At 42.7% G+C, this 25,996-nt stretch overlaps 2 protein-coding genes across 8 annotated transcripts; one reads left to right on the top strand and one right to left on the bottom strand.

Moving 5' to 3' along the window:
* Nucleotides 1–162: 162 nt before the first annotated feature.
* Nucleotides 163–14,027, bottom strand: LOC133376885 (lysosomal membrane ascorbate-dependent ferrireductase CYB561A3). 4 transcript variants are annotated; one of them, XM_061609792.1, is made up of 7 exons: nt 13,483–14,027; nt 13,190–13,376; nt 7,180–7,386; nt 6,815–7,023; nt 4,380–4,534; nt 2,958–3,114; nt 163–535 (listed from the first exon to the last, which is right to left on the bottom strand). In XM_061609792.1, exons 2-7 carry the CDS (start codon nt 13,272–13,274, stop codon nt 512–514), a joined length of 837 nt encoding a protein of 278 aa, XP_061465776.1. In that variant the 5' UTR covers nt 13,275–13,376; nt 13,483–14,027; the 3' UTR covers nt 163–511. The 4 variants fall into 4 exon arrangements, with proteins under 4 accessions (XP_061465776.1, XP_061465777.1, XP_061465779.1 ...); XM_061609793.1 differs by lacking the exon at nt 13,483–14,027 and adding an exon at nt 9,529–9,619 and having other exon boundaries at nt 13,190–13,277; XM_061609795.1 differs by lacking the exon at nt 13,483–14,027 and adding an exon at nt 9,529–9,578 and having other exon boundaries at nt 13,190–13,256.
* On the top strand, nt 13,375–24,003 carry TMEM138 (transmembrane protein 138). 4 transcript variants are annotated; one of them, XM_061609804.1, is made up of 6 exons: nt 13,375–14,299; nt 14,683–14,895; nt 15,781–16,045; nt 18,524–18,695; nt 22,947–23,022; nt 23,223–23,301. In XM_061609804.1, the coding sequence occupies exons 3-6, from the start codon at nt 15,918–15,920 to the stop codon at nt 23,243–23,245; spliced, it is 399 nt and encodes a 132-aa protein (XP_061465788.1). In that variant the 5' UTR covers nt 13,375–14,299; nt 14,683–14,895; nt 15,781–15,917; the 3' UTR covers nt 23,246–23,301. The 4 variants fall into 4 exon arrangements, with proteins under 4 accessions (XP_061465788.1, XP_061465785.1, XP_061465787.1 ...); XM_061609801.1 differs by lacking the exon at nt 23,223–23,301 and adding an exon at nt 23,318–24,003 and having other exon boundaries at nt 14,252–14,299; XM_061609803.1 differs by lacking the exons at nt 13,375–14,299; nt 14,683–14,895; nt 23,223–23,301 and adding exons at nt 15,281–15,335; nt 23,318–24,003.
* Nucleotides 24,004–25,996: the final 1,993 nt, after the last annotated feature.

Raw genomic sequence — 25,996 nt, forward strand, 5'->3', positions numbered from 1 at the left:
CTCCTGTCAGTAAAGACTCTTAACAAGTAACGGTCTGTGTGTGTGGATATCTTTCGGCTGATTCTATTCTTATTGGGCACAGGGCTGGCACACGCTAGCAATAAGCCGCTGCAACAACACCTAGTGTGGAAGTAGCTAGCTGTAAACCCAACGCTAAAAAAGTTAGAAGGAATCATTTATTTTTGCTGATAATTTACATTTCTAATGAGCCCTAGAAGTACACAAAAATCTGGGAACTTGTTATCATGGCACAGTAGGAAATTCAACTAAGAAATAAATTGTTCGGAGGTACCTGGATTTCTAGCAGCCCAACAATATCAAGAGCAAGGCAGGAAAAGGAAGCTGTCAAGTACCCAGAACAGGCAAGGAAGTTTGTTGCCACAGTTCAAGTTGCAGCTCTCACATTCAAGACAGCTGTGAGCAGGGCTGCAGATCTCAGCTGAGAATTGACCATCACACAGGTCTGGATAATAATCTCTCCTGGAAGCTCACACAAGTGCTTCATAACCCTTCATTTGTCTTCCTGTAGCAAGGGCTGTAGAGAAAGAACAACAGAAGGAAACAATAAAGCTGGGTTCCCCTAAGTTTACTATCTCTCTGCCACAGATGTTAATATTTCTCCCTGGATGTCAAACCCTCACAGAACATATTGCCTATGACCTATGAGGTACAGTCTGGTTCTCTTGCAGGGAAAATGCAGAGCAAGTATCTAGAACTTGTCTTTTCTGTAGCCTCATAACAAGATCTCCAGTATTGTTGCTCCTTTTGCCAGGGTTGAACGCCATGTCCCATTATTCTCCTTTACACTTGGGTCATAGTTTTCCATTAACTGTCTGTTTCTTCAAAACAAATGCTCTTGCAATATAAATTCACAGAGGGGATGAGGAAAGAAGAGGAGAGAGAACTGCTGGGAATCTGTCACACCAGTTAGTAATCCACAAGGAATGTGCCTGATCTTCATCTGGCTTGAAGATCCAGTAATGAATGACTTCTATACCAATATTCCCACACATTTAGCTAGCATTAACATATAAATAAATTTCAAGAATTCACCCCGTTGCTCAGTTCATTCCTTGTTTAGTGTCCATCCACAGTAGCAGCCAGAAACTTTTACAACCTGCAGAAGGAGGCTTAGAGCATAAATGCTGTGCAGCTCAAGCTGCCTTTAGTTGTGAAGGCTCAAAAAGGACATTCACATTTTCCTGTCCTTACGTACCTAGAGCAGTTTTACTTCATCTTCTAGCTCTCAAAGGTGCCAGTGTACTCAATTAGCCTCCTCCACTGGATACCATCTGCTTCAATGGCTGACACTCCCCAACCTGATGTTAGTGCAGATCATGGAGCTGGAGCTACACCTGTCCAGCTACAGCAGGGGTCCCTCAGAGCACCAAGGGCCCTCAGCCAGTGCCCAATCTGGTTGTCTGCTGGTGCTGGGCCTGGCCACTCCCCCTACTACTTCCATTTTGTTTCAAACTTTCCATTAGCCCAAAGGAAAGGAAGCAGCCTGCCCTTTTCCATTGGTTGTTGCTGAGCGCACACTCACTGCATTTTGATTTTAAAACCTGTTCTTTTGCACAGAACTGCTTTTGCACAAAACAGCTGTAATTAAACATAAAATTTGTCCTCAGAATTATAGGAGAGGGGAAAGGAAAAGGGGAGGGAAGGAAGCAGCAACCTTTCATGCAAACAAGTCCAAAGCCTGGCTTGGAACAACACACTTTTTTTTTAATTGCTCTTTTGTGCAAATCTGGCATACTGGAAAACTTGTATTTCAAAAATAAAATAAAATTTTTTAAAGGTGCACAAGCACAGTGAAACAAATACCTGCACACATGCTCACAGTGAACCTCAGGTTTCCAAAGCATATGGTAGGTGGGGAAGTACTGAATATATCCATCAAGCACTGCCCATTAGCATGGATGGAAAAAATCAACAAAACTAAACTAAAAAACTAAATGTATTCATGTATGATGAAGGTTCACAAATGTGCACATAGACAGAGTAACCCCAAGTAAGCATGAATGAAGGTTATGTACACAATAGTGTCCATGCACACATGATCTGATTTTTCCATATGCTCTTTTGTGCACATTTATTTACACATGAGCATTGTGGTTGAATTCTCTCTCAATGTTTCCCATCCATACTAGTGGGTGGGCCTGATGTGATGTATTTGTTCTGTGTGCTGTTGTCCCCTCCCCTCAATTAGTACTTCCCCACCCCTCCTGAGATCTAGAAACCTGAGGTCCATTGTGAGCATGGGCACAGGTATCTGTTTATCTGTGTGCACGCTGCACAGCCAATATTTTTATTTTGAGATATACCTTTTTCTGATATATACACAGTTGGAGAACATGCAGTTTTAGATTGCTTTTTTTTACTGTGTTATCTGCAGATCAGGGCAATCCAGATTACTTGGGTAGGAGGAGTGTGGGCTGCCACTTGGGTGAGGATAATGTCATGTGGACAATGTGAAAAACATGCACACACGGGATACATAGAATCCACTTTAAACTGTGTGTGTACAGAACTGAATCCAGTATTCCCAACCCAAAAATTATTGAAGAAGTTTCACTTTTAAAATAAACTCTCCTCCCCGCTCCTTTGCCCAAGCTAGTGCACACTACCCATTCAAACTCACCAGACATGAACTACAAACTATAATACTTCTTGTGGGGGTTTGCACCAGTGTGGGGTAGCGGTTAGAGTGCTGAACCAGGACCAAGGAGACCCGGGTTCAAATGCCCACTCAGCTGTGAAGCTCACTGGGTGACCTTGGCCGGACCCTCTCAGCCTAACCTACTTCACAGGGCTGTTGTAAGGATAATTGGAAGGGGAAGAGTGATGTGCACTACCTTGAGCTCTTGGGGGGAAAGGCAGGATATAAACATAATAAAATAAATAAATAAATATTGAAAGGCACACAATAATAATAATAACAATAATAATGTCTTAACCTCTCTGGTATCTTGTGAATTCACTTCTGGACGCTTCCATGCAGGTGTGGCAAGGGACCACAAAATCAAGAGCCCAAAGACCAGGATCAGCATGCCCAGAATGTTGGCAAACCAAGCCTCTGCAGGAAGCTTGGAGTATGGTGTTGCTGGACTTTTTCTAAGAGAACAGACAAAAAGCAAATCTTCTTGATGAAAATCCAGTAGCACCTCACACAGCTCTGTAGAGATCCATAAATGAGGCAACACCTGGATAATACCAACAAGTACTTTTCAGCCACACAATCCTCTCCTTCACCATATGAAGCTTGATTTACCAGCCCTTTCATTGTCCTGGACATCCAAGTGTTACATTTGGACTCAAGGCTGGAGTACACAGAATACTCCACTAGGACTACCAATTCAGCTATCACCAGATGTTAGCTTCACATGCCTGTCTGCTGCCGATACTAAAACCACAGTGGCAGTAAGTAGTTCTACACATTGAGGATGTGCCAGGCAGAATCACAGAGAGGGCATTCTCAGGGGCATACCTATGGCTAACCTCTTCCTTAGTGTCTTTTGGAGACATTTCCCTTCTATACCTCTAAAAACAAGGATGTGGAGCCTGTGGTGCTCCAGATGTTGTTAGACTACAGGTTCCCCATTCCTGGTCTAAATTCTATTATTGTTTTCAAAATTATAACAACCGGCACCTATCTGGACCAAGGTGAGCAGTTTCTTCCTATTCTTTTTTAAAAAACTGAACTTGATAAGCCGCTTGCATTTTCCCTCCAGTGCCTCAATTTTCCACCCATTATTTGTATCCCAGTTGAGACCACCAACTCTCTCCAATAGGGATGGAAGGCCCTGGGCTCCTACTGGGAGAAAGGGGGGGATATAAATCTAATAAATAAATAAATCTGTCAGTTTCTAATTTTTCCAATCTTAAATTCAGTTTTCCACATTTCTGCAGCAATTTGACAATTTTTAAAAAAAAACAAACCTCATGAAAATTCTTCAGCACATTAGGGCAAATTTCTCCTAATAAACATTTTTTTGTATGCAGTTTTGACTGATGTACACATTTTTGCAAGCAATTTCTCATCATATAATGCCATTTTTGTATGTTATTTTCACTCCTACAATTATTGTTCTACACATTTCCCCCTAATATATACATTTTTGTAAATCTTGGTTGGTTGGAGAACTGCATTACAAAATTCAGATAAGTGTGGCTTTTGACGGACGGCTGTGTTTCGGTTCTCATATTGTTTTGGAAAGTGCAAATTTGATACATTCTGCTTTAAACGTGAACTGAATTGAATTTCTTTCCCATCCTTACTCTCTAATATAAGTTACATCTGTAACAATTTTCCCAGTTGTCTTTTTAGCATTCGTTACTTCCTCCTCCCACTATCAAGCCGTCCTCATTTTGATACTCACAATCTGAAGAATAGCTTCTCATTGATGCCTGAGATGCAGGCAGCTACAACTAAAGGAAGGATGGCGGTGCCAAAGAAGACATGGATGGGCTTGTAGAAGGCTCGGAGCCAGATGGGGGCCCAAGGCAGCAGGAAAGATGCAAAACCCATTATCCACTGGATAGGAGAGACAAGAATTTGAAATCTTCTCAGAAACCAATGGTGGAGGAGGGGCCCAACATAGTATCTGCACTGGGATCAAGGCTTCTTAAAATGATTCATATAATTGATCTGCAGACCTGCACTAGTAATGCAGAAACCAGATTTGTAGGAGCATTTCTTTTATTTCCTATACTTATGATGTAAAATCTCAAAGCAACTACTAGAGATTGGGAGGCGAGGAAAGCCACTAATCATCATTTTAATTTTATTTTTAAAATATATATTGTGTTGGTTTTTGGCAGAGAACATTTTTAAATAAAATGAATGGTTTGAAACAGGCTTTAATACCACATGTGTGCATGGTGAGGGGGTTTATGTGGGGGGAGAATATCCGAGGGACAAGAAACCTAGTATATTTATAAAAAGGATGGCTAAAACAAATTATCCACTCTCTCAAAATACAAGAACTGCCAGGTGGCCGGTTTAAGACAACAGCATATCTCCTACACAATGTGTAATTGATGGTACCCACAAGATACTATGAGAACCCATCAAAATAATTTGGCTTTTAAGAGCGTTAAGATGAATGCAAGGAGTTTAGACCTATAGATGATAAATTACCCAGTAGCAGGAAAGCATCAGCAGGTGAGGCCTTGTTGGTGGTGCCACTACTGGCAGCTGCCCAGCTGGCATTGACCCGTGACAGGGCCTTTTCAGTGGTGGCTCCCTGTTTGTGGAATGCCCTCTCTGGTGAGGTGCGTCTGTCTCCCTCATTATTGATTTTCAGGAGGAACTTAAAAACATCCCTGTTTACCCAGGCATTTGCTGGATGAAGGAGACTGTTCCTGGCAATTTTTATTTATTTATTTATTTATTTATTAAATTTATTAGTTGCCCATCTGGCTGGTTGTCCAGCCACTCTGGGCAACATACAAGATAAAAAAAACCAATACATTAAAACGTTAAAATTTAAAACCGTAACAGTAAAAACCTAACCCACCCCAAAAGCCTGCCTGAAGAGCCAGGTCTTCAAGGCCCGGCGGAAGCTCATCATAGAAGATGGATATCACTGAAGAGAAGAACGTTTGTATTTGTTATTGTTTTTTGAATGTTTTGATCTGCAGCTGTTTTTAGATTATTATTTTTTGTTCAGTTGTTTTGTTTGCCGCCCTGGGCTCCTTCAGGAGGAAGGGTGGGGTATAAGTTTAATTAATAAATAATCTCCATGTTCAGGTCTGGCCCTGTCATTAGGCTGAGTGACACGATTGCCTCCAGGCAGTACATGCTGGGAGGCAGCACTGGCACCCTCCCAGTTGCCTTCTGTTGAGCCCCCTAGTCATTTCCCCCTGTTAGAAATCAGAGCTATGCATGCCACAGGGTTTGCCTACAGCTCCTAAATTAACCTGCTGCTCTCAGGTGTACTGTGTATGATCCAGTTGCCACTACCGAAGTAAGATTCAACTACCACTGTCTGTATAAAGAATGGGGGATGGTCACCATCTTGTATTTTGCCTCTGGCAGCAACATGTTTAGAGCCAGCCCTATCCAGGTTCAGGCAAAGTGAGATAGCATCACTCTGGTGGCCAGAAATATGCTCCGAGGACAAGCAGAGGAGGGATATCACCATCTTGCCTTGCTTCAGAGAAAGCTTAGAAGCATCTGTCTGGCCACTGCTGGAGAAAAAGTTGATCAATCAAGACTACATGTTTGATCCAATTAGCTATTCTTAGGAACGCAGGAAGCTAGGCCATTGATCCATCTAGCTCAGTATTGTCTAACCCAGAAGTGGACAGAAGGTTGACCTGGCTCTGCCAATAGATCTCTGGGCGATTGGCAGTAGATTGGCAAGGAGTTTTGACTCCCAGTTAATAATAATTGCAAAACAACTTTCCCCATGTAAATTAGGTTGCTGAAATGAAGAAAGCTGACCGACAGCTGACTTGTATATGAAAGGACTGCGAGCTCAGTTTAGATCTGGTACTGAAAATACATTCCTAGGTTCAAAATGCACTAGGAGGTTTTGTCAAGTTCACTTGCAAGTATTTCCTTTGCACCTGGCTCTGATTGGTAGATCTTGGGGTTCCAGCAGAAAAAAACACAAACTAGATCCATAAAGTCTGAAATCTGTCTCCCCCTGGTCTACCGTGCCTGGCAGCAGCAAAACTAGGGTTACAAACAGGGACTCTTCCCCCCGCCCCAGTGCTATCAAAAAGTGCCAGGGACTGAACCTGGGGACCTGTGCATGCCAATCCTCTGCTCTACCACCATGCTACGGCTTCTAAGGTTCTTACCCACCTGGCAGGAAAAGAACAGCACAGCACTTAGCCCTAGCCAGCTGTGAAGCGAGTACATGTTGGCGATCTCCTGCTTGTTGTGAAACTCAAAGACAGCCACCAGTCCCAGGACCACTAAGATGAACACTGCCAAGGTAAGTGCTGCATGCAGCAGCTTCCATGGGAGCTTGGGCCCTTCCCAAGAGAGAGGCACGCGATACACCAGTGCAGCTGCAGGGAAGGGAGGGAGGGAGAAAGGTTATCAGAGCCAACATGGCTCAGGCACTCCCTCCCCCCAAAAGAACCCACCAAGTTACTCCCTCCCAGGTTCTAGTACTGGAGGAGGAAAGGGAAATCAGGAAGGAATTGGAACTTTCCCCCACTTACCTGCGCCATACAAGACCAACATGCCTGTCACCATAAGGACTGGGTGCCAGTTAAACATCTGAGAAGAGCCATCCCAGGCAAAGCCGCCAAGCCAGTGTTGGCTCCAGTATACTGTGAGCCCCACACACAGGATCCCCAGTATTCCCAGTAGGATTGAAAATGGCAAAAAGGGGACCCCAGCCATCTTGCAGTTCGCAGGGAGCACACCTGAGAAGACAAGACACCACCTAGCTGTAATAACTATCTCACTAGCTGCTAGCACCTGTACCGTCTCTGCACCTGCTGCAAGGTTTTTACTGGCTTTTCAGCCCTCTCTGTCCAGTTCTGCTTTCAACTGTGAGCTGCTCTGCCATCAGATTTATGGTTTTGCAACCCAAAGCAGGGAGGAGTCCCAAGGCTAGGTCAGAGGAGTTGCTCTCAAGTGCTTTACCAAAGAAAACACAGCAGAGAGGAGGAAGTAAGATGTATCATTTCCCCCAGGCTGATTGAAGCAATTCATATTCTAACTGGAGTTACTGTACTCTCAAACGCCCAGATCAACAGCTGCCAACTACATGTCCAGTGTGGTGGCCACACACACGTCACAGACTATGTCTTCCTAGTGTTAGCAGAGTCTTCTACAGTCTGCAGCCTTTTTCTGCTAAAAGGAGGAAGAGGCTCAACAGCTTCCTTTGGACAGTCAATATTGTCCTGTAATTGGTATCCCAAAGTCAAGTCACACAGAAACACCACGAGCCTAACTACATTGCTAAAGACAATTCCCAGGGAAGCAAAACAGCCCTGCTGTCTATTAAGAACCCGAAACTACAATGAAATTGGTCATATGATCTGGCAGGGTGCAACTTCAGTTTAATTAAATCTAGACAGGCAGCAGAGTCCACAGGCCAACACCTACAAGTCTGCCATTCCGATTTTCAAGGCTCTTCTCTGATCCAAGGCCAGCATTTATGTAAGTGACACTGGCGCGCCTAAAGAGATGTTAGATCAATCTGGATCCGGTAGGAGGCAGTCTAAGAGCCATAGCTATGTTCCAACCCAAAATGAAGGTCATTGTAGCCAACTGAATAAGAAAACTGATAGCTCCACATTAGTTTTCAAATTACTTTATAAACTGTCCTCATAGCAAGGTTCAGACTACCCAGCAGCCCTGCACCTGCAACCACTGCTTCCTATAGGGAGGCAACAGTCATAAATTCATCCCAACTTTTGCTTTCAAGCCAGAAATGAGTAGATTACAGTGTATGTATTAAAAGACCATAGCAAGGACTGAAACATCACTGTTGAACAGATCAAAGGTGGGCTGGAAGTCAAGAGAATGAGAATCTTGTTTTGTTTAGAAGTCTCTTATCTAAATGCAGCCAGACTGTCCATTCTTATGGCTGGCTGTCAAGATTGCAGAGTTGTTTTGTCCAACCCACAAGATGAATCCTACAGCACCTTTCCAGGAACTGGAGAGCTATAAAATTTGCAAATGTTAAAATATATATCCCCCCTCCCTTCACCAAGATGAAATGTTTTTATGGAGACGTGAAAGCTAAGTTCAAGGTTCTAGTTTTGATGTACAAAGCCCTATACAGCTTTGGACCAGGATACCTGAAAGACCGTCTTATCCCTTATACTGTATACCCAGTTGATCACTGTGTTCTGCAGGTGAGGGCCTCCTGCAGATACCATCTTATCAGGAGGTCCGTTCTACACAACATAGGAAGCAGACCTTTAAAGTAGTGGCACCTACCCTTTGGAATTCCCTCCCCTTAAACATTAGACAGGCACCATCTCTGTTATCTTTTCAGTGCCTACTGAAGAACTTCCTCTTTCAACAACCCTTTTGAGACCTTATCCCAGTCTGCGTCTGTGTTGGAACTGCTTTTAATATGTTTTTAAACCTTTAAAATATATATATATGTTTTACAACCATTTTTTAAAGAAGTTTTTAAAGCTTTTTTTAAAATGTTTTTGAAGATGTTTTAATATACTGTATTTTGAAGTTTGTTTTTATGATGTTTTAAAGTGGTGTTAGTGCTTTTGTTGGCTGCCATAGACTCCTGCTGGGAGATAGGGCGGGATATAAATCAAATAATAAATAAATAAAAGCCACTTAGCAGTTGTGTCTTGTGTAATTTTTGTGGAGGCATAGCCCAGAAAGATTTATAGAAGGCTCTGCTGCCAGATTCAGTTGCCTCTTGTCAGTTGCATCTAGGATGCAAGAAACCACAAATCATATAGGACTAATTTCCTCAGGGCCAGCTCTAGAGGTAGCAAGGTTGGCAATTCACAAAAGTTGGTTTTTATTTTTGCACAGAGTACTAAAGAAGGTCACAGATAAAATGAGAGAACCATTTTACACACCTTGCCTCTCCCAGGTTATGATGATCCCGTTCCTAAGGGCTGTTCAAGTCCTGGAGCCAGCACCGAATTTTGAAGCCAAATATAAAAAAGGCTAGCCAAAGGTTTTAAGGTTTAGTCAAGCAGATTAACATTTCTATGATCCTTACACCCTCCCAGTCTTTCATATCCATGCACCAGGCAAATGTAAACAGCATTACACACAAACACACCACAGCAATCACTTAATATTCTGCTCTTGGACTTAAGAAGGTTTTGCAGCCTCTTGTTCTCCTTTATGCTGGAATCAAACAGCTTAGCAGGGAGGTCCCTCCTTTAAAAGGGATCATTGTGAACTACTGGCTTTGAGCTACAAAAGCCACTCTGCCCTGGAATTCACCGTGTGTCCACCATGCACAGAATTGGTTTGTTATTGCATTTCCAATTCCAGAAACAAATGCTGATATTTTAAACTATTTTAAATTTCATTTTTTAAAAATTACAGGGATTTCACAAACTCAGTCTTCCTCCCCTCATCTCAGAACATACTGTTTAAGTGGGTAATTCCCAAATGATGCAACAGAACATAGAAGTTGGTAGGTGGATCCCCAGATTACAGATATTTGGGGCATAAAACTATTTAGGTTTCTGGATGTAAGAAAAGTGTTGCATTTGAGCAAAATCCAGCTATCGTGTTTATTTATTAAGAACATTTTTATGATGGCTTTCAGCCCTAAAAGAAGGCTCCCAAGGCAGTTGAGAGACCGAGAGAGAGCACCTCGGGCCAGTCACTGCCTCTCCTGCTTACCATGCAAACCCTATTCATAGGGTTGCCATAAGTCAGAATCGAATTGAAGGCAGTCCATTTCCATATACATATATATATTTCCATATATGAACGTAATTGTGATGCACACGCTTCAGGAACCACAAGTCGGCAATCTTGACAAAAAAAGTGGAGCAACCAGTTGCAAAGCATTTTAACATCGAGGGTCACAGCCTGTTGGACTTTTCTGTAACAGCGATAGAGATGCCAACAGATCCAGCAGCACTGACTAAAAGGGAGAACTTTTGGATTTATTCTCTGGACACATTGGCACCACATGGCCTGAACCTGGAGGACAGTACCACCACTACTTAGCTTCTGCAAGTGAAGCCCCTCTGAGCATTCCATCCTCAAAGCTCTGTAACTGCCACCTCGGTAACAGCATTTGTATGTTAGCAGCTGATGAAGGCGGAAGCTGAAACGTTTTGTTAATACAAGAAAAACCTGTTTTGTTAATCACAATTACGTTCACATATATATATATATATTTAGGTGATTAACGAAATCCTTATAGGGATCCAGAGCAAGCTTGAGTGAAGTTCTGTTTGTAGCTTTCAAAACGGTCTTATCCACATATATTATATATATATATACACACACACACCTTTAAATGTAAATGTACTGCCTTCAAGTCGATTCTGACTTATGGAGACCCTATGAATAGGATTTTCATGAGGCTAAGAGGCAGTGACTGGCCCAAAGTCACCCAGTGAGATTCATGGCTACGTGGGGATTCAAACCCTGGTTTCCCAGGTCGTAATCCTACACCTTAACCACTACACCACACTGGCTCTTCCACACCACACTGGCTCTTCCACACCACACTGGCTCTTCCACACCACTTTAAGCAGTGATAAAACCAGAAGTCATAAGAACATAAGAACATAAGAAGAGCCTGCTGGATCAGGCCAGTGGCCCATCTAGTCCAGCATCCTGTTCTCACAGTGGCCAACCAGGTGCCTGGGGGAAGCCCGCAAGCAGGACCCGAGTGCAAGAACACTCTCCCCTCCTGAGGCTTCCGGCAACTGGTTTTCAGAAGCATGCTGCCTCTGACTAGGGTGGCACAGCACAGCCATCACGGCTAGTAGCCATTGATAGCCCTGTCCTCCATGAATTTGTCTAATCTTCTTTTAAAGCCGTCCAAGCTGGTGGCCATTACTGCATCTTGTGGGAGCAAATTCCATAGTTTAACTATGCACTGAGTAAAGAAGTACTTCCTTTTGTCTGTCCTGAATCTTCCAACATTCAGCTTCTTTGAATGTCCACGAGTTCTTGTATTATGAGAGAGGGAGAAGAACTTTTCTCTATCCACTTTCTCAATGCCATGCATAATTTTATACACTTCTATCATGTCTCCTCTGACCCACCTTTTCTCTAAAATAAAAAGCCCCAAATGCTGCAACCTTTCCAAAAATTCCAAAAAGTCCAAAAAGAGCAGAATTGAAATCTTCATTCTCAAAGTACAAAGTCTAAACTTCAAGGACAAGTGTGTGAGAGATATAAAATAATGACACTACAAACAACTTTGGAAATGCTTGTCACGCTTCTAATGCATAATTACCGTAAAATATGGTTTTGCTAACTTGCTTTGACTAGTTAACGTTTTTGTGTGGAGCCATTTATTTTTATTATTAGCCTTATTATTTACAGACCACAAGAGCCTCATAGCTTAACTGCCAAGTACCAGCGAGTCAAATTAGGGAAGAGCAGAAAATGGCCACGGTTACAAGAACTAGTAAACATCTGTGTAGTACCATGCAAAATAGCCCCTTTTGAGAATCGCAGTAGCAGCTGGCTACTGTTTTCTGCCTTCTTTTGCTTCCAAGGAGACAGAGACCTTTAAGCAATAAGCACTTCCTGGTAGAGATATACAATAAAGTGTTTCTGGCATTGCCTTGTGAACAGATTTGGCCTATGGCAAGCTACTCTCCCTTTTAGCTTTGACTTCGTTGTCAATCTGTTCCGTGGACATTACGACAGTCAAGGCACAAACCTTAGATGATAGTGGGTAGCGAGGAAATGGGGAAGCGGAAACTCGTTGCAAGGTGCAGATGGGGAAATGGAAACTTGTTGCAAGGTGCAGGTTTTCAAATTTCAGTTCCTTATTCAAGCTGCTCGCTCATGCGTGCTGCTGAACGAGGAACCAACTTCAGCCTTGTAAAGTGAACAATAAAGCACAAAGTCCTACGTCGTTCAGTGTCCTATTTCAAGAAAAGAGCTGCTGGCATTTAAGAGAAATTGGTTTGCTGCGACATCAGCCCTCGTGAGCAACTGACGATACAACGGCCTGACTGGGAACCTGTGGCTCTCCAGATACTGCTGGACTACAACTCCTATTATTCCTTACCACAGAGAATTGGGGCTGAGACTGATGGGAGCTGGAGTCCAACAACCCCCCCCATCTCTGCCCTATTCAGATAATACACAAAATATCCATTAGATTTAGAGTTTCTAGCAGAGCTTGGAAAAGTTACTTTTTTGAACTACAACTCCCATCAGCCCCAGCCAGCATGGCCACTGCATTGGGCTGATGGGAGTTGTAGTTCAAAAGAGGAACTTTTCCAAGCTCTGCCAGCAAAGCAGAGCCCACAGCAATCCTCAGGGAGTTTCAGGCGTTGCAGGGTCTCCTTCCAACTACACCCCACTCGCTGGGCCATTAAAATAAGTAAGAAGGAAGACGACAGTAGCAACGAGAAAGTCACGCTTTCTAGAGCAGAATAGACAGCAGGATCATCTCTTCCAGGGAAGCACCTATTAACGACCACAAGAGTAGTTGGACAGAAAATGGACTATTTGATCTCACACCCCATTGTGACCACGCAGCCACAGAACCGAGAATATGCAAACAACTTCTCCCACCTTGCTTCCGCCTGAGCCGCGGGGAGCGCCGGGAAAAGTAGTTCGAAAGTTCTAGCGACCCTTCAGCGCTGTTGTCTCCACGCATGACACGAGGCGCTTAGGACCCTCCGAGTCTATTTGCAGTTTATGGCCCAGCCCAACCAACGCCACGACGGGTCTCTGGGAAATGTCGTTTTCTCGGCGAGACCTGTATATTATGTTCGTCGTTGGGGAGAGACGAGATGGATCAGTTCTCATTCAGCCGATTTGAAAACTCTTCAGCCGCTTCTTTTGCTTCTGCTGTTAAAATATACCTAGGTGCCCTCATACGTCCGTCATTATTTTCTTCTCTTGCGTCAAAGACGCGAGAGACTTGCGCGCCTCAGAGCTGGCTGCCAAACTGAGCTGGTAATCATAGATGTTTTGCAGGTGTGCAGGTGGATTTATAGGAAAGGCGTAACTGCCCAACTTTTGACTCCGCAGTAGCATCAGTTAAAGTTTAATGCAAAGGAGGAGCTTTCTCAGCCTGGTAATCTGTTCTAACGACTACCTCTCACTTTTCCGCGCTAATAAGTTATTGTTGTAGATTGGCAGCAGTGTTAGGCGCTCCTAAATCTATTGACACCGTTCTGCAGAATTTCACACTGTATGGCTGATACCTCTACCTATGAAATAAATAAAACTAATTTTCAACTAAACTGTGGTCCCGATGGTCTGCTTTTACAGCCGACTAGTCCGACAGTCTGCATCTAAAAATTGTCACAGCCGTCTTTGTTGAGCCAATAAACACGAGTTGATTTCATCAAGTGACGGGATGCAGCTCGTAGCGGCGGGAAGTTCCGATTCAGTGCGCTGAAGGCAACGGGAGGAAGGAGGAGGGTTTTTCTTGGCAACCAAGAATAATCCATCATAGAGAGGGGAAGCTGACAAGTCAGATCAGCAACAAAATAAAGAGACAGAAAAAAGAAAAAAAAGGCATGATTTATCTATCCATGATAGAGACTGAAAAATAGAGTGACAGCGATAGTTGTCTAAAGACGGGGTTTGAGCTGCCCGTAGAAATCACTGGAAAAATCCAGTATTTTACCGTAGCTGTGGCTGGGAAGCAGGTGTTCCCATACAAAGCAAAAGGTAGCAACAAAGAGAGGAGTTCATGCTTTTATTTTAAAAGTTTAACGTGGCTGCTCTCAATAAGTGGAGTAAAAATGATGAGGGTGGCATGAGGGACAATTTAACTGTCTTGCTGCAACCTGAGGGTTGTTTTGTATGATAATTTTATTTATCGCAAATGCAAACCTTAATCCTACTTCTGACCTATAATATTAACAGTAGACTACATTGTAGGGCTGCCATAAGTTACTTTCTAAGCCACACGTCCCACCTGAGACATAGAGATAATGGAGTGTGATCGCATTAACAGGGCTATGTTTAAAATGTTTAAAAATTACAGTATAAGCATTAAACACTGGCACCCAGTCAAAACTACTGTAAAATTCCGGGTTTCTCTTCTATAGGCTGCTTTCACTTCCGCCCCGAGGAAGATTTTAAAAATGGCTTCTAGCAGCAAGCCGGAAATTCCCAATTCAGACAACGAGACGGCTCACTCCGCTCTGTCATTACAAGCCTGCGATCACGACCACACGTACAGGAACTTCCGGTTCTGCTCTTTCCTACGATGCCCCGAACGGTTGCGCCGTCTCCATGGGAACGGACGATGGCGGCTGGAGGTGAGTGTGGGGTGTAGAGAGGGGTGGAGCAGTAACTGGCCTTCTTCTTGCTTTGTCGTGGTGTAGTGGCCAAATAAATGTCTTGGGCTGCAATGCAATATACACCTACCTGGGAGTAAATTCCATTGAACCCAATGGAGCTTACTTCTGAGTAGACATGTATTGGATTGTAGCCTTGATCTACTGCTCGGCTTACTTAGCGTGGGGAATGAGAGGTACCCTTTCCCAACCAGTGTGGCTCCAGATGTTGTTGGACCACAACTCCCATCAGCCTCAGCCAGCATTGCCAATGGTCAAGAAAGATGGGAAATGTGGTCCAACAACATTTGGAGGCACACCGGTTGGGAAAGGCTGGGTGGGAGTATATTAGAGGCCAAGGAAAGGGAGCGGTTGCCGTGGCATTATAGACCCTGATCAAAGCCTTGTTCATTTACAACAAGGTTCGTGACATTTGGTCAACCGTGGCCTAGAATAGTTCGTTTCCAACCCATAGGTGTCAGTGACCACTCAGCCTTGGCCTTCCTCATTCTCTCCCTGTGGTTTGCTTTTTGCTGTGTAGAAATAGGAGAAAAATCAGGAGAGACAAGAAGAATAAAGTATTTTGTGCACTGGAAAAAAGTAAAACAATGTTAGACAGTAATAGTTAACAATGGATCCAGTCTCATTTATATAAAGGGATTCTGATTGGTTTTTTTCTGACTGGTTATCTTTGCTGTCCAGCTACAAGATAGTAATTGGTTTTATTTCTGACTGCAGGTGTGTGTGAAATGCCCCGCATTTGTGATGCAGTTGACGGTGAATAATTTGTTATGATGTGCCTGTTCTTCACTATTATTACAAGAGTTGTTATCTTTATCCTTCCCTCAACACATGTTGTTTCTGCAGGTTTGAGGTCTCAGCGTTAAGGAGCTATGAGTGATTGCACTGGAGGAAAAACCTTTCATTGCTGTGTGGTGTGAGCACGAGCTGGCAGTGTCATCTGGGATGCAGACACTGAGGTCCTGCAACTCTAGGCAAGGAAGATGCTCCAGACCAGCAACTATAGCCTGGTGCTCTCCTTGCAGTTCTTACTGCTCTCCTATGACCTCTTTGTCAACTCCTTCTCTGAGCTGCTGCGCATGGCCCCTGTTATCCAGCTTGTGCTCTTTATGTGAGTATGGCAGAACAGCACATGCTTGTCACTGTCTTTTTATTTTTAGAATGCGTATGCTTCTGTCCCTGAAAAGGTACTTAAAAGTGCTAAGAGCTAGACCTCCAGCTCTTAAAGCAAGTTGTCGGGATCAAATACCAGGTTACTCGTCAAGTCCTTGAACAGAACTGTAGAGTAGTACTGAATAAATGATTTGAAATAGAGATGATGTTATTAGTATGTTTTCTCAGGAGTAGCAGTACAATTCTCTCTATATAATGCCTGCTCAGAAGTAAATCCCAGTTTTCAGTGAGGCTTTCTCTCAGGTAAGTATATATAAAATTGCAGCCTAAGTCATTCGATGTACAATGGGACTTGATCCTTTGTAAGTATGTTGAGTATTGCAGCTTTAAATTGCACTCTTAACCCCCACTGAACACAGTGAAACTTTTTTTGAGTAAACATGTGTAGGAATGCACTGTTTGTTTCTAATCTTGGGACACTCCCATTCAAGAAAACTGAAAGAAGAGTTGATGAATGACATGGAACAATGTAGAAAGAAAGATGTCAAGAAAAGAATTGTTCTTCCTCTGCTACTGAAATGTCAGTACTTAACAGACTGTGCTGTATTGAATGATGTATTGAAGAGGATGGTACTATATATTCTATCCTCAGTGGGTATTATTAGCTATTAGCTTAGTAGCCATTACATAAAGATCTACGCTGGTGTGTTACCCAGATTATACAAATAAGCGGGTAGCAAGGGGAAAATGGAGGTAGACAGCAGATAATTTGAAGCTTGTTGTCATACAAGAAGGATAACTTATTTGATGATTTAATGGCCCCTGCTAACATGCAGAGAGAAGGATAACCAACTTGGTCAGTCTATATATGGAAAATGGAAATGGACTGCCTTCAAGTCGATCCCGACTTATGGCGACCCTATGAATAGGGTGTTCGTGGTAAATAGTATTCAGAGGAGGTTTACCATTGCCTCCCTCTGAGGCTAGTCCTCTTCAGCTGGCTAGGGCCTGCTCAGCTTGCCACAGCTGCACAAGCCAGCCCCTTTCTTGTCCGCATCTGCCAGCTGGGGGGCAACTGGGCTTCTTGGGACTATGCAGCTTGCCCACGGCTGCACAGGTGTCAGGGCACATAACCCCTGAGCCACTCACTGTGGGGGTGATCTTTAGCTGGCCCTTGACACCCAGGAGACATGAGCAGGGATTTGACCTCACAGACTCTGGACTCCCAGCCAGGCTCTCCTCTCCACTGTGCTATAACAATTACAATTGTCTACATAACTAGGTCTTTATTCCTGGGAACTCCCCAACGCATCCAACAAGGCAGTTGCTCTTCTACAATTTCTGCACAGATTATCTACCACACAGAGATTGGTAGCTGATATAAAATCTTGAGATTATCTGCTTGTTTTCAAAAGATATGGCTGTAGAGACAGATTTGGAAATCTGCAGGCGGTGTCTGCAAGGGATTCCAACATTCAAGAGAGAGCATTTCTGTCCCTTCCATAGCTACCTGTCCTCTGTGATGCGTCCTTCCCTGGCTCTCCCTGTCAGGTTCCTACCTGCTCGTGGTTACTGCCTGTCTCTAGGCACCACCAGGGACTCCACCAGTCCGGACCGCACTCTCTTATGGTTTACCTATCCGCTCTAGCACAGATCTCAACAGATCCCCCTGCTAGGCAACCACCAGTAACGTCCCAATACTAGTATTCCCAGAGACTCTGAATACTGGTATTTTTATTCTCTTCACCGCTGCCACCATTTGTTACAGTTCCCCTTCAGCCTTGGTCATTACCTTACCCTCCCTTCTGGTCTGTGAAACTCCAGCCAAGGATCAGGCCTTTGGTAAACCAAATTAAGTATTTATTAAAGATAACAAAGCTAACAAGATTAACAAGATTTCTTCTTAAGGCACATAAGCATATGGTTTTACTCAATACTAATCTGAACTCCACCCCCCTCCTTCTTCACTCTCTCCTGGCAAACAACTCTCTCAAACCCCACCAAGCAATCCACTCTTTCTCTTCTCCCCCCTATTCCACTCTCACTCTTCCTTTTATACATTCAGCCATTGTAAACACTCAGCCAATCATCTCGCATTCTACTGCCCATTCACTCCCCCTCTTTCACTCCACTTACCATGTATCTTCTAAAACAACAACACTTACCATATATACATTAATATAGGAACATCACATCCTCCTTCATAGCCTCCCATTTATTGGAGACTTCTGCAGCTATCTTCATGTATTCTCTCCTCACCAAGTAGCAGGTGGCCATTTTTTTATTGCAGCGGTGGGGAAACCTGTGGCCCTCCAGACGTTGCTGAACTGCAACTCCTATCATCCCAGACCATGGGCTGTGCTGGGGAAGTGGAGTCCAGCAACATTTGGAGGACCACAGGTTTCCCACCCTTGTTTTGCAGAATGTGTAAGGTGTCCATCAATCTCACTAAAATGCCTGCCTGCCTGTCTTACAGCATTCAGGATATTGCCATCCTCTTCAATGTCATCATCATCTTCCTCATGTTCTTCAATACCTTCGTCTTCCAGGCTGGCCTGGTTAATCTTCTGTTCCAGAAACTTAAAGGAACCATTGTCCTGTCAGCAGCATACCTTGCTTTGAGCATATCCTTCCACATCTGGGTCATGGTAAGGCAGGAGAGGATTATGTTGTCTTGTAAGTAGGGCTGTTTATATTGGTTATCAAGGGTGCCCAAATTCTGAATATAGAAGGAAATAGGCAAACCCACATTGAAACATGCTTTATTTTCCGTTAATCATTGTGTAGTTTTGTTTAATGTGAGGTGTGGAGGGTTTTTTTTTTCACTAAACAAAAAAGCAGTATGGTAAATGGAAGAAATGCTGAGCAAGGTGGGATGAATAGAAGAACCTAACTTTCCACCTGAGGCTGCCGAAAAGTAGTAATAATAAGTATATTTTGTGTTATTTTTGTAAGTCCCTTTCTTACTTAGCTGAAAAGTGACTTATCAATAAATTGCCTCCTCTGAACCTGTTCCAGTTTGTCTGTCTCCTCCTTAAAATGCAGTGTCCAGAACTGGACACAGTACTCAAGATGAGGCCTATTCAGTGCCGAATAGAGGGGTGCTAGTACTTCATGCAATTGGGAAACTATACTTATGTTAATGCAGCCTAAAATAGCATTTGCCTTTTTTTGCAGCCACATCGCACTGTTGGCTCATATTCAGCTTGTGATGAACAGTAATCCCTAGATCTTTCTCACATGTAGTATTGCTGAGCCAGGTATCCCCCATTCTATAACTGCATTTGGTTTCTTCTTTCTAGGTGTAGAACTTTGCACTTACCCCTGTTTTCAGCCCAATGCTCCAGCCTATCAAGATCACTTTGAATATTGTTTCTGTCTTCCAGGTTATTAGCTGTCCCTCCCAATTTTGTATCATCTGCAAACCTGATAAGCATTTGCTGTACCTCCTCATCCAAGTCATTAATAAAACTGTTGAAGAACAGTGGGCCCAGGACTGAACCCTGCGGTACCCCACTTGTTACCTCCCCTGGAGTCTCTGAGCTTTTAGCTGATGAAACTTTATTTTCCATTTGACACTCCCCATGCATTGTAAGAGCTCAAGTTTTTTGTTGTTGTCACAGTAGACAGTGATATATGTGATTCTTTTTAAAATGACAACAGATGCTATGATTTATGGTGTAAATGGGCAAAAATCTAGATCCTTAAGTATCTGCTGATATCCATTTAACTGATCTCATTTACAACTATAAAAAGTGAATCAAGATCACTCTAAGCTTTGTTTACTGAAGCAAGTCACTACATGAACACATCTGTTGATCAGTGATAACTGGCTATATTGCCAAAGAATCATAAGTCACAAAGGTTTGTGCGGCAGCTCCATTGGCTTCTTGGAACTGAATGTTTAAATTCCAAAGTAGTGCTTACACTGGTATGAATTCATTGCTATGAAGGCAACCACCTTCTCATGTACAGTCGAAACAGTTGTACCTCCCATCATCAGCCTATGGGAACTTTTGGCTCCCTTTAGAGGAACAAATGTTTTACAGATCCTAATGATAGGTAGCTTTCGACCTTTCCTCATTTCCCTCTCAAATAATTGAATATGTTTATTTTCCTTTTCATTCCTCTACTTTTTTATACTCTCTATTTTATGCCATTATTTTAAAATGTTAAAACTGCCTTGAAAACACTGGCAGAATGATGGTGTATGATGTAGTTAAGCAGAAACAAATGTGATATAATTGGTGAATGGCTGAGCAGAGATCAAAATCCACTATCTTCTCATCGCATATTCAGGGGCTTACTCGGAAGCTGGTTCTGCTGCTTTCCTAAACCTTGCTTGGTGAAGCAGGAGGATTTAAGAGGATTTTCTATTATCTGTTGCTAGGAGCTAGAATAGGTCTGGGTGTTCTGTATAAATCTGCTGATCCAATTAACCTTTCTGTGCTCCCTGAGCTGCTCCTAGTTTTCACATCCATCCCATGTGGTATCTGGATGCTTAACCCTTAGAAAGAATTGGAGAAGCCTGTTCTCACTGGGAACATGAGTTTTAGGACCTCTCAGGTGGAATGAGCAGTGCATCTTTTTTCCACCTGGTTGACAGTTTTTGAGTTAATGTGTCTCATTTAATCTTAAGGATTATGTAAAATATTATGTTTAATTTTAATGTGGATCAATATTTGATTTTTATTTTATCTGTGGAAACTTTCTTGAATGGAATGTAGGAAGGCGGTATACCAATCAGTGGGCTACCACAGCCCCTCTTGGTTGACACAGCTTATCCAGTTGCTTCTGAAAACCTTGGAGATTGGTGCTTCCATGGGAATTCATAATGCTAAAGTAAATATGATGGCAGGCACATTCTTGGATTGTAAGGATACAGTACTAGCTTTTATGCTAGCTGGGAAGGCATTGAATTGTTTAAGGGGCCCAGAGATGTTGACAATTAGCTCATATCACTCTTATTTTTAGGTAGTATGGCGTGGAGTATCCCTTTCTCTTCAGGAATCCATTTCCTCATGCTGGTGGACCAGCTTTACTTACTAGTTGGGTTTTTGTCCGTACTGTGTTCCATTTTTCTGCTTTTTCCAGTTACATGTTGCAGAGTGGGTACATGGCCATGAATCATATATTATAGAGGGCTTCCTCCTCCCCCACCTCAGTCAGGTTTCTAGCAGATTTCCTGATCAGTAGATCCTGGTTAGGTGCCAGATTTTTCTCTCCCAATTCTCAGCCTTTGTAAGAATATATACAAATGCACATACGGATTACGAGCTTTAGTGTTGTTGTTTTTCTTCCACAGCTGGAGCATAACTTTCCTCCACTTTCATAATGTATTGTTAGACAGATGTAGTAGCCAGGAAATTGAACACTGATTCAGTATTTGTTTTACATCTCCTTTCATGCTGCAGGTAGCTGTCTGTCTTTTGAATATTTTTTTCACAGTGCTATAGATGTTCTCTGCCCCACCTACAATTACAGTGATTTTTTTAAACTCTGAAAAACTGCATTAGAGAGGAGGTTGGTACGTGGATTATTGATCTTGCTTGTACCTAGCCAGTAAGTACTATAAACAGCAGCTTCTAAAAAAAGAATGGGTTTATCTGGGGAGAAAAGATAGTATTTCTGACTCAAGTGTGGTGTGTTCCCACAGCAGGCATACTACTAAAACTGTGTGTGTCTTCATGAACCCTAGCTCAGGTTCCTTCCTAGTATCAGTTCATCCATTCTTTTTTTTCACGAACACCTTAGCAAAATTAATGTAGGATTGATTTGTTCATTTCCGTACAACCCTCAGTCAAAATTAGATAGGCAAAATGCCCTGTCTCCCATTATTTCCTCCTGTCCCATTTTTAAAAATCACTTTAAAAATTAGATTATCTCCAGCTGATCAAGTAAATTACAAAGTGGCATCAACTTTCCTGTATTCCAGCTATTTAAATTGGGAATACTACCAGAAAAACAGAGAGAGGGAGCTCTTCAAATCTTAAACTGCAGGGAATGAAGACCTGCAAGTAGGAGTCTGAAACTGAAAGGTGGGAAGGAGTATTAAGGCAGCATATGGGTGGATCCAAATTAGCCCCTTGTATCAAATTAAGGAAAGAACATTCTTTTCCCTTGCACCACACTATCATTGCCTCCTGTGTCACTACCTAGGAGGGAATCCATTCTTGTGAAATCTGAAGGGTGAATATTTGCAAGAGTGACTACTTAGGGAATGTGATGCCAATTTTAGCTCTGATGTTTCTTCTGCAAATCTCTGAGCTTTCAAAGATCAAAGAACCTAGTGTTGGGTTGCTAAGCAATGTCCAGTATGGGAACTGGTGTATAAAATAAATGAAACTGTTGCATAAGACAAAATGTTACAGTAGTACTAAAAATGCAACAATGTTCAGGTGTCAAAATCTAGAATGCAATCTTATGTATAATTTACTCGAAAATAAATGTTGAGTTCAGTGGGATTTACTCTCAGATAAGTGTTTGTAGAATTGCAATCTTAATATTTTCTTGTTTTGAAACACTGCTTCCTTCCATTATCCAACACCAGAAGTTTGGACCAAAGCATCTGGCCATAAAACAATATAGTTATGTGCCCTTAAGCCCCCTGAAATAATTGGGGATTAATCACACTTAATTTTTTCCTGGATTGTTGCATTTGTTTTCTAAATTACTTATTCAAGATTGTACCAATCACCGAACTTTCCTAAAATACAGGAATGGAGCTGCTTCCCAACTATATAAATAAATATTGGAAGTAGGGAAATGGGAGACTTGTTTCTGAAGGAGTCTGGTACGATGGGGCACTGAAAAAATTCTGGAAGGATTGCTGATGTAGGTTTGTGTAGTTACAGGAGGAACAGTCTATTTCCTGCCCTCAACATTTTTCTTTCCTACAGAACCTTCGCTGGAAAAATTCCAACTACTTTGTGTGGACAGATGGGCTGCAGACCCTCTTTGTTTTCCAGAGATTGGGTAAGACACTGTTTTATTTTCTCCTCCGTACCATGAGTCCTGTGCAAAACTAAAGAAATTATCAATTAGGCTGGCTGAGTTTGTGTTTTCCCCCAGGAAGCAGATGGGATGGGGGAAGTTCAGCTAGGAGCATGGAAATGCTTTGTTTGCATGGTGCATTGGTCCCATCCCAGAAGCTGAAACTCTACTCCTTCCCCTAGGGACAGTGGTGAAGTTTCCTTGAACATGGTAGAAGCAATAAAGTATGTACAGATGAGAATCTTATTGGCTCTGATGTGTTTCTGGTTGGTTGCAGTGGCTGTGCTATACTACTATTTCTATAAGAGGACGGCTGTTCATTTGGGAGATCCCCGTTTCTATCAGAATTCTCTTTGGCTACAGAAAGAGTTTGCACAAGTCCGCAGTTGACAGCTGATTCCAGGTTATTTGGAGCAGAGATCAGCTTGATGGAGTGTCAAGGGGATATTTTCAATATCTTGCAGCAAGCCCCTCACTCATACACGCACACACAAATTGTCTCCCATAGTCTGGTTCCAAACCTTATATGGTCAGATGACTTCTTCCCTAAGCTCATGCACTTCAGACTACCCATCAATAAAACTGCTCTTCTATAGATTCCCTGCTTGCTGCTACATGCTTCTTTAGTCTTCAAGGTCTCCACAATCTTCCTTTCAGTTCTGCAAACTGCACAATGGATTTCCCCTTACTGAGGAATGATCTCAAGTGCCAAACAGGTTTGGCTGAGAACTCTCAACAAGTAGCAATGCTTGGAAATAGTCCTTTGTCCTAAATTCCCCTCTGACAAAAAAGGTCTCCTGCCTTCATTAGTACCTCTGACAATGTGACAAGTCATTAAAAGACTATGCTCTAGATTTGCAGTATTCAGCCTGGGCAAATGTATTCTCATTGACTTGTTAGATTCCCTTTTGCACTTGTGTTTTTTAAAAATGGTGAGAAAATAAATCAGCTCTTTTCCAGAAACCGTACTGTGGTGATCTTGCATTATTCTTTTTTCCCCACCTAGTGTGTGGTAATAAAAGAGTTTTCTTGCCATTCCAAGGCTTGATTTATTACCACCAGTCCTGTGTGTTGTGCTGTTGATCTTAAAAATACGCCATATAATGTAGAAATGGATTCTTTCATTTTGCTAGGTATGGGTGTGGTTCAGGTTAAGACAGCAAACTTCACAGAATATCAAGGGGAAGGGGAGGACAGAAGCTTGTTCATAAAGCACAACACCCAGGAAATCTTGTACTCTAAAATATGGGGCAGGGCTCCTAATGGTATATTTATTTATCATAAAGATGCTTTTGAGGAGAGAAAGAAATGTTGGGTATTGAAACAAAGATGCATCTGACTGCTTAATAACCAAGTGAGTGATTCATATGGAACCTCTCTCTGTACCAATTACTGCAGCTGTTCAAGAACTACTGATTACTTCTCTTCATATTCCCATTGTTGGATCTAAATGGGGAAAGTATCTCATTGGGACTTGACTTACTTACTTACTTACTTATTTATTAATTTATTATTTGATTTATATCCCGCCCTTCCTCCTAGCAGGAGCCCAGGGCGGAAACAAAAGCACTAAAAACACTTTGAAACATCATAAAAACAGACTTTAAAATACATTAAAACAAAACATCTTTAAAAACATTTTTTTAAAAGCTTTCAAGATATCTTTAAAAATAGGTTAAATACATATTGTTTTAAAAAAAGATTAAAAACATATTAAAAAGCAATTCCAACACAGACGCAGACTGGGATAAGGTCTCAACTTAAAAGGCTTGTTGAAAGAGGAAGGTCTTTAATAGGTGCCAAAAAGATAACAGAGATGGCGCCTGTCTAATATTTAACGGTAGGGAATTCCACAGGGTAGGTGCTGCCACACTAAAGGTCTGTTTCCTATATTGTGCAGAACAGATCTGCTGATAACATGGTATCTGCAGGAGGCCCTCACCTGCAGAGCGTAGTGATCAACTGGGTATACAAGGGATAAGACATTCTTTCAGGTATCCTGGTCCCAAGGTGTATAGGGCTTTGTAAAGCAAAGCTAGAACCTTGAACTTGGCCCGGTAGCAAATGGGCAGCCACTGCAGTTCTTTCAGCACTGGGGTGACATGTTGGCAATACCCTACTCCAGTGAGCAGTCTCGCCACCACATTTTGCACCAGCTGCAGCTTCTGGAACAACCTCAAGGGCAGCCCCACATACAGTGCATTACAGTAATCAAGCACAGAGGTTACCAGTGCATGGACAGCAGTGGTCAGGCTATCCTGGTCCAGAAATGGCCGAAGCTGGTAAAAGGCACTCCTAGCCACTGAGGTCACCTGGGCCTCTAGGGACAAAGATGGATCCAGAAGTACCCCCAGATTACGGACCTGCTCTTTCAGAATGAGTCATTCATTCATTGGCAATCACTCGTAGCCAAGTAAGATTGTCTTCCAGGGTAAAATCTTTAACAATGGGTCCGTAAGTGACTGTGGAGGCCAATTCTGGATCCACACAGCCTCCCACAGTGAGGACATAGGTTTCCAGATGAAAGATGGTCACGATGAGGATTTGCTTGACGTGCCTTCCGCTTAGCTCATTTGTCTCTTTCGCCCTGTACTCGTGCTTCTTCAAAGTCCATAGCACCTTTGATAATGGCCGGCCTCCAATTGGGATGCTCATGGGCCAAGGCTTCCCAGTTCTTGATGCTCATGTTACATTTTTTTAGATTACCTTTGAGAACATCTTTAAACCTCTTTTGCTGTCCACCGATATTCCGTTTTCCATCCTTATGTTGGGAGTAAGGTAGCTGCTTTGGAAGACGGTGATCAGGCATTCGAACAACACGGCTGGTCCAGCGAAGTACAACCCCATCCAAAGCAGGCAACTGACCAATTATCTGAACTCGGGAACCACCAACTGACAGCGCCTCTGTCTTACTAGGATTCAGACTCAGTTTATTGGCCCTCATCCAGGCCAACAC

The sequence above is a fragment of the Rhineura floridana genome, chromosome 2 (assembly GCF_030035675.1).
Source record: "Rhineura floridana isolate rRhiFlo1 chromosome 2, rRhiFlo1.hap2, whole genome shotgun sequence".
NCBI classification, from domain to species: Eukaryota; Metazoa; Chordata; class Lepidosauria; order Squamata; family Rhineuridae; genus Rhineura; species Rhineura floridana.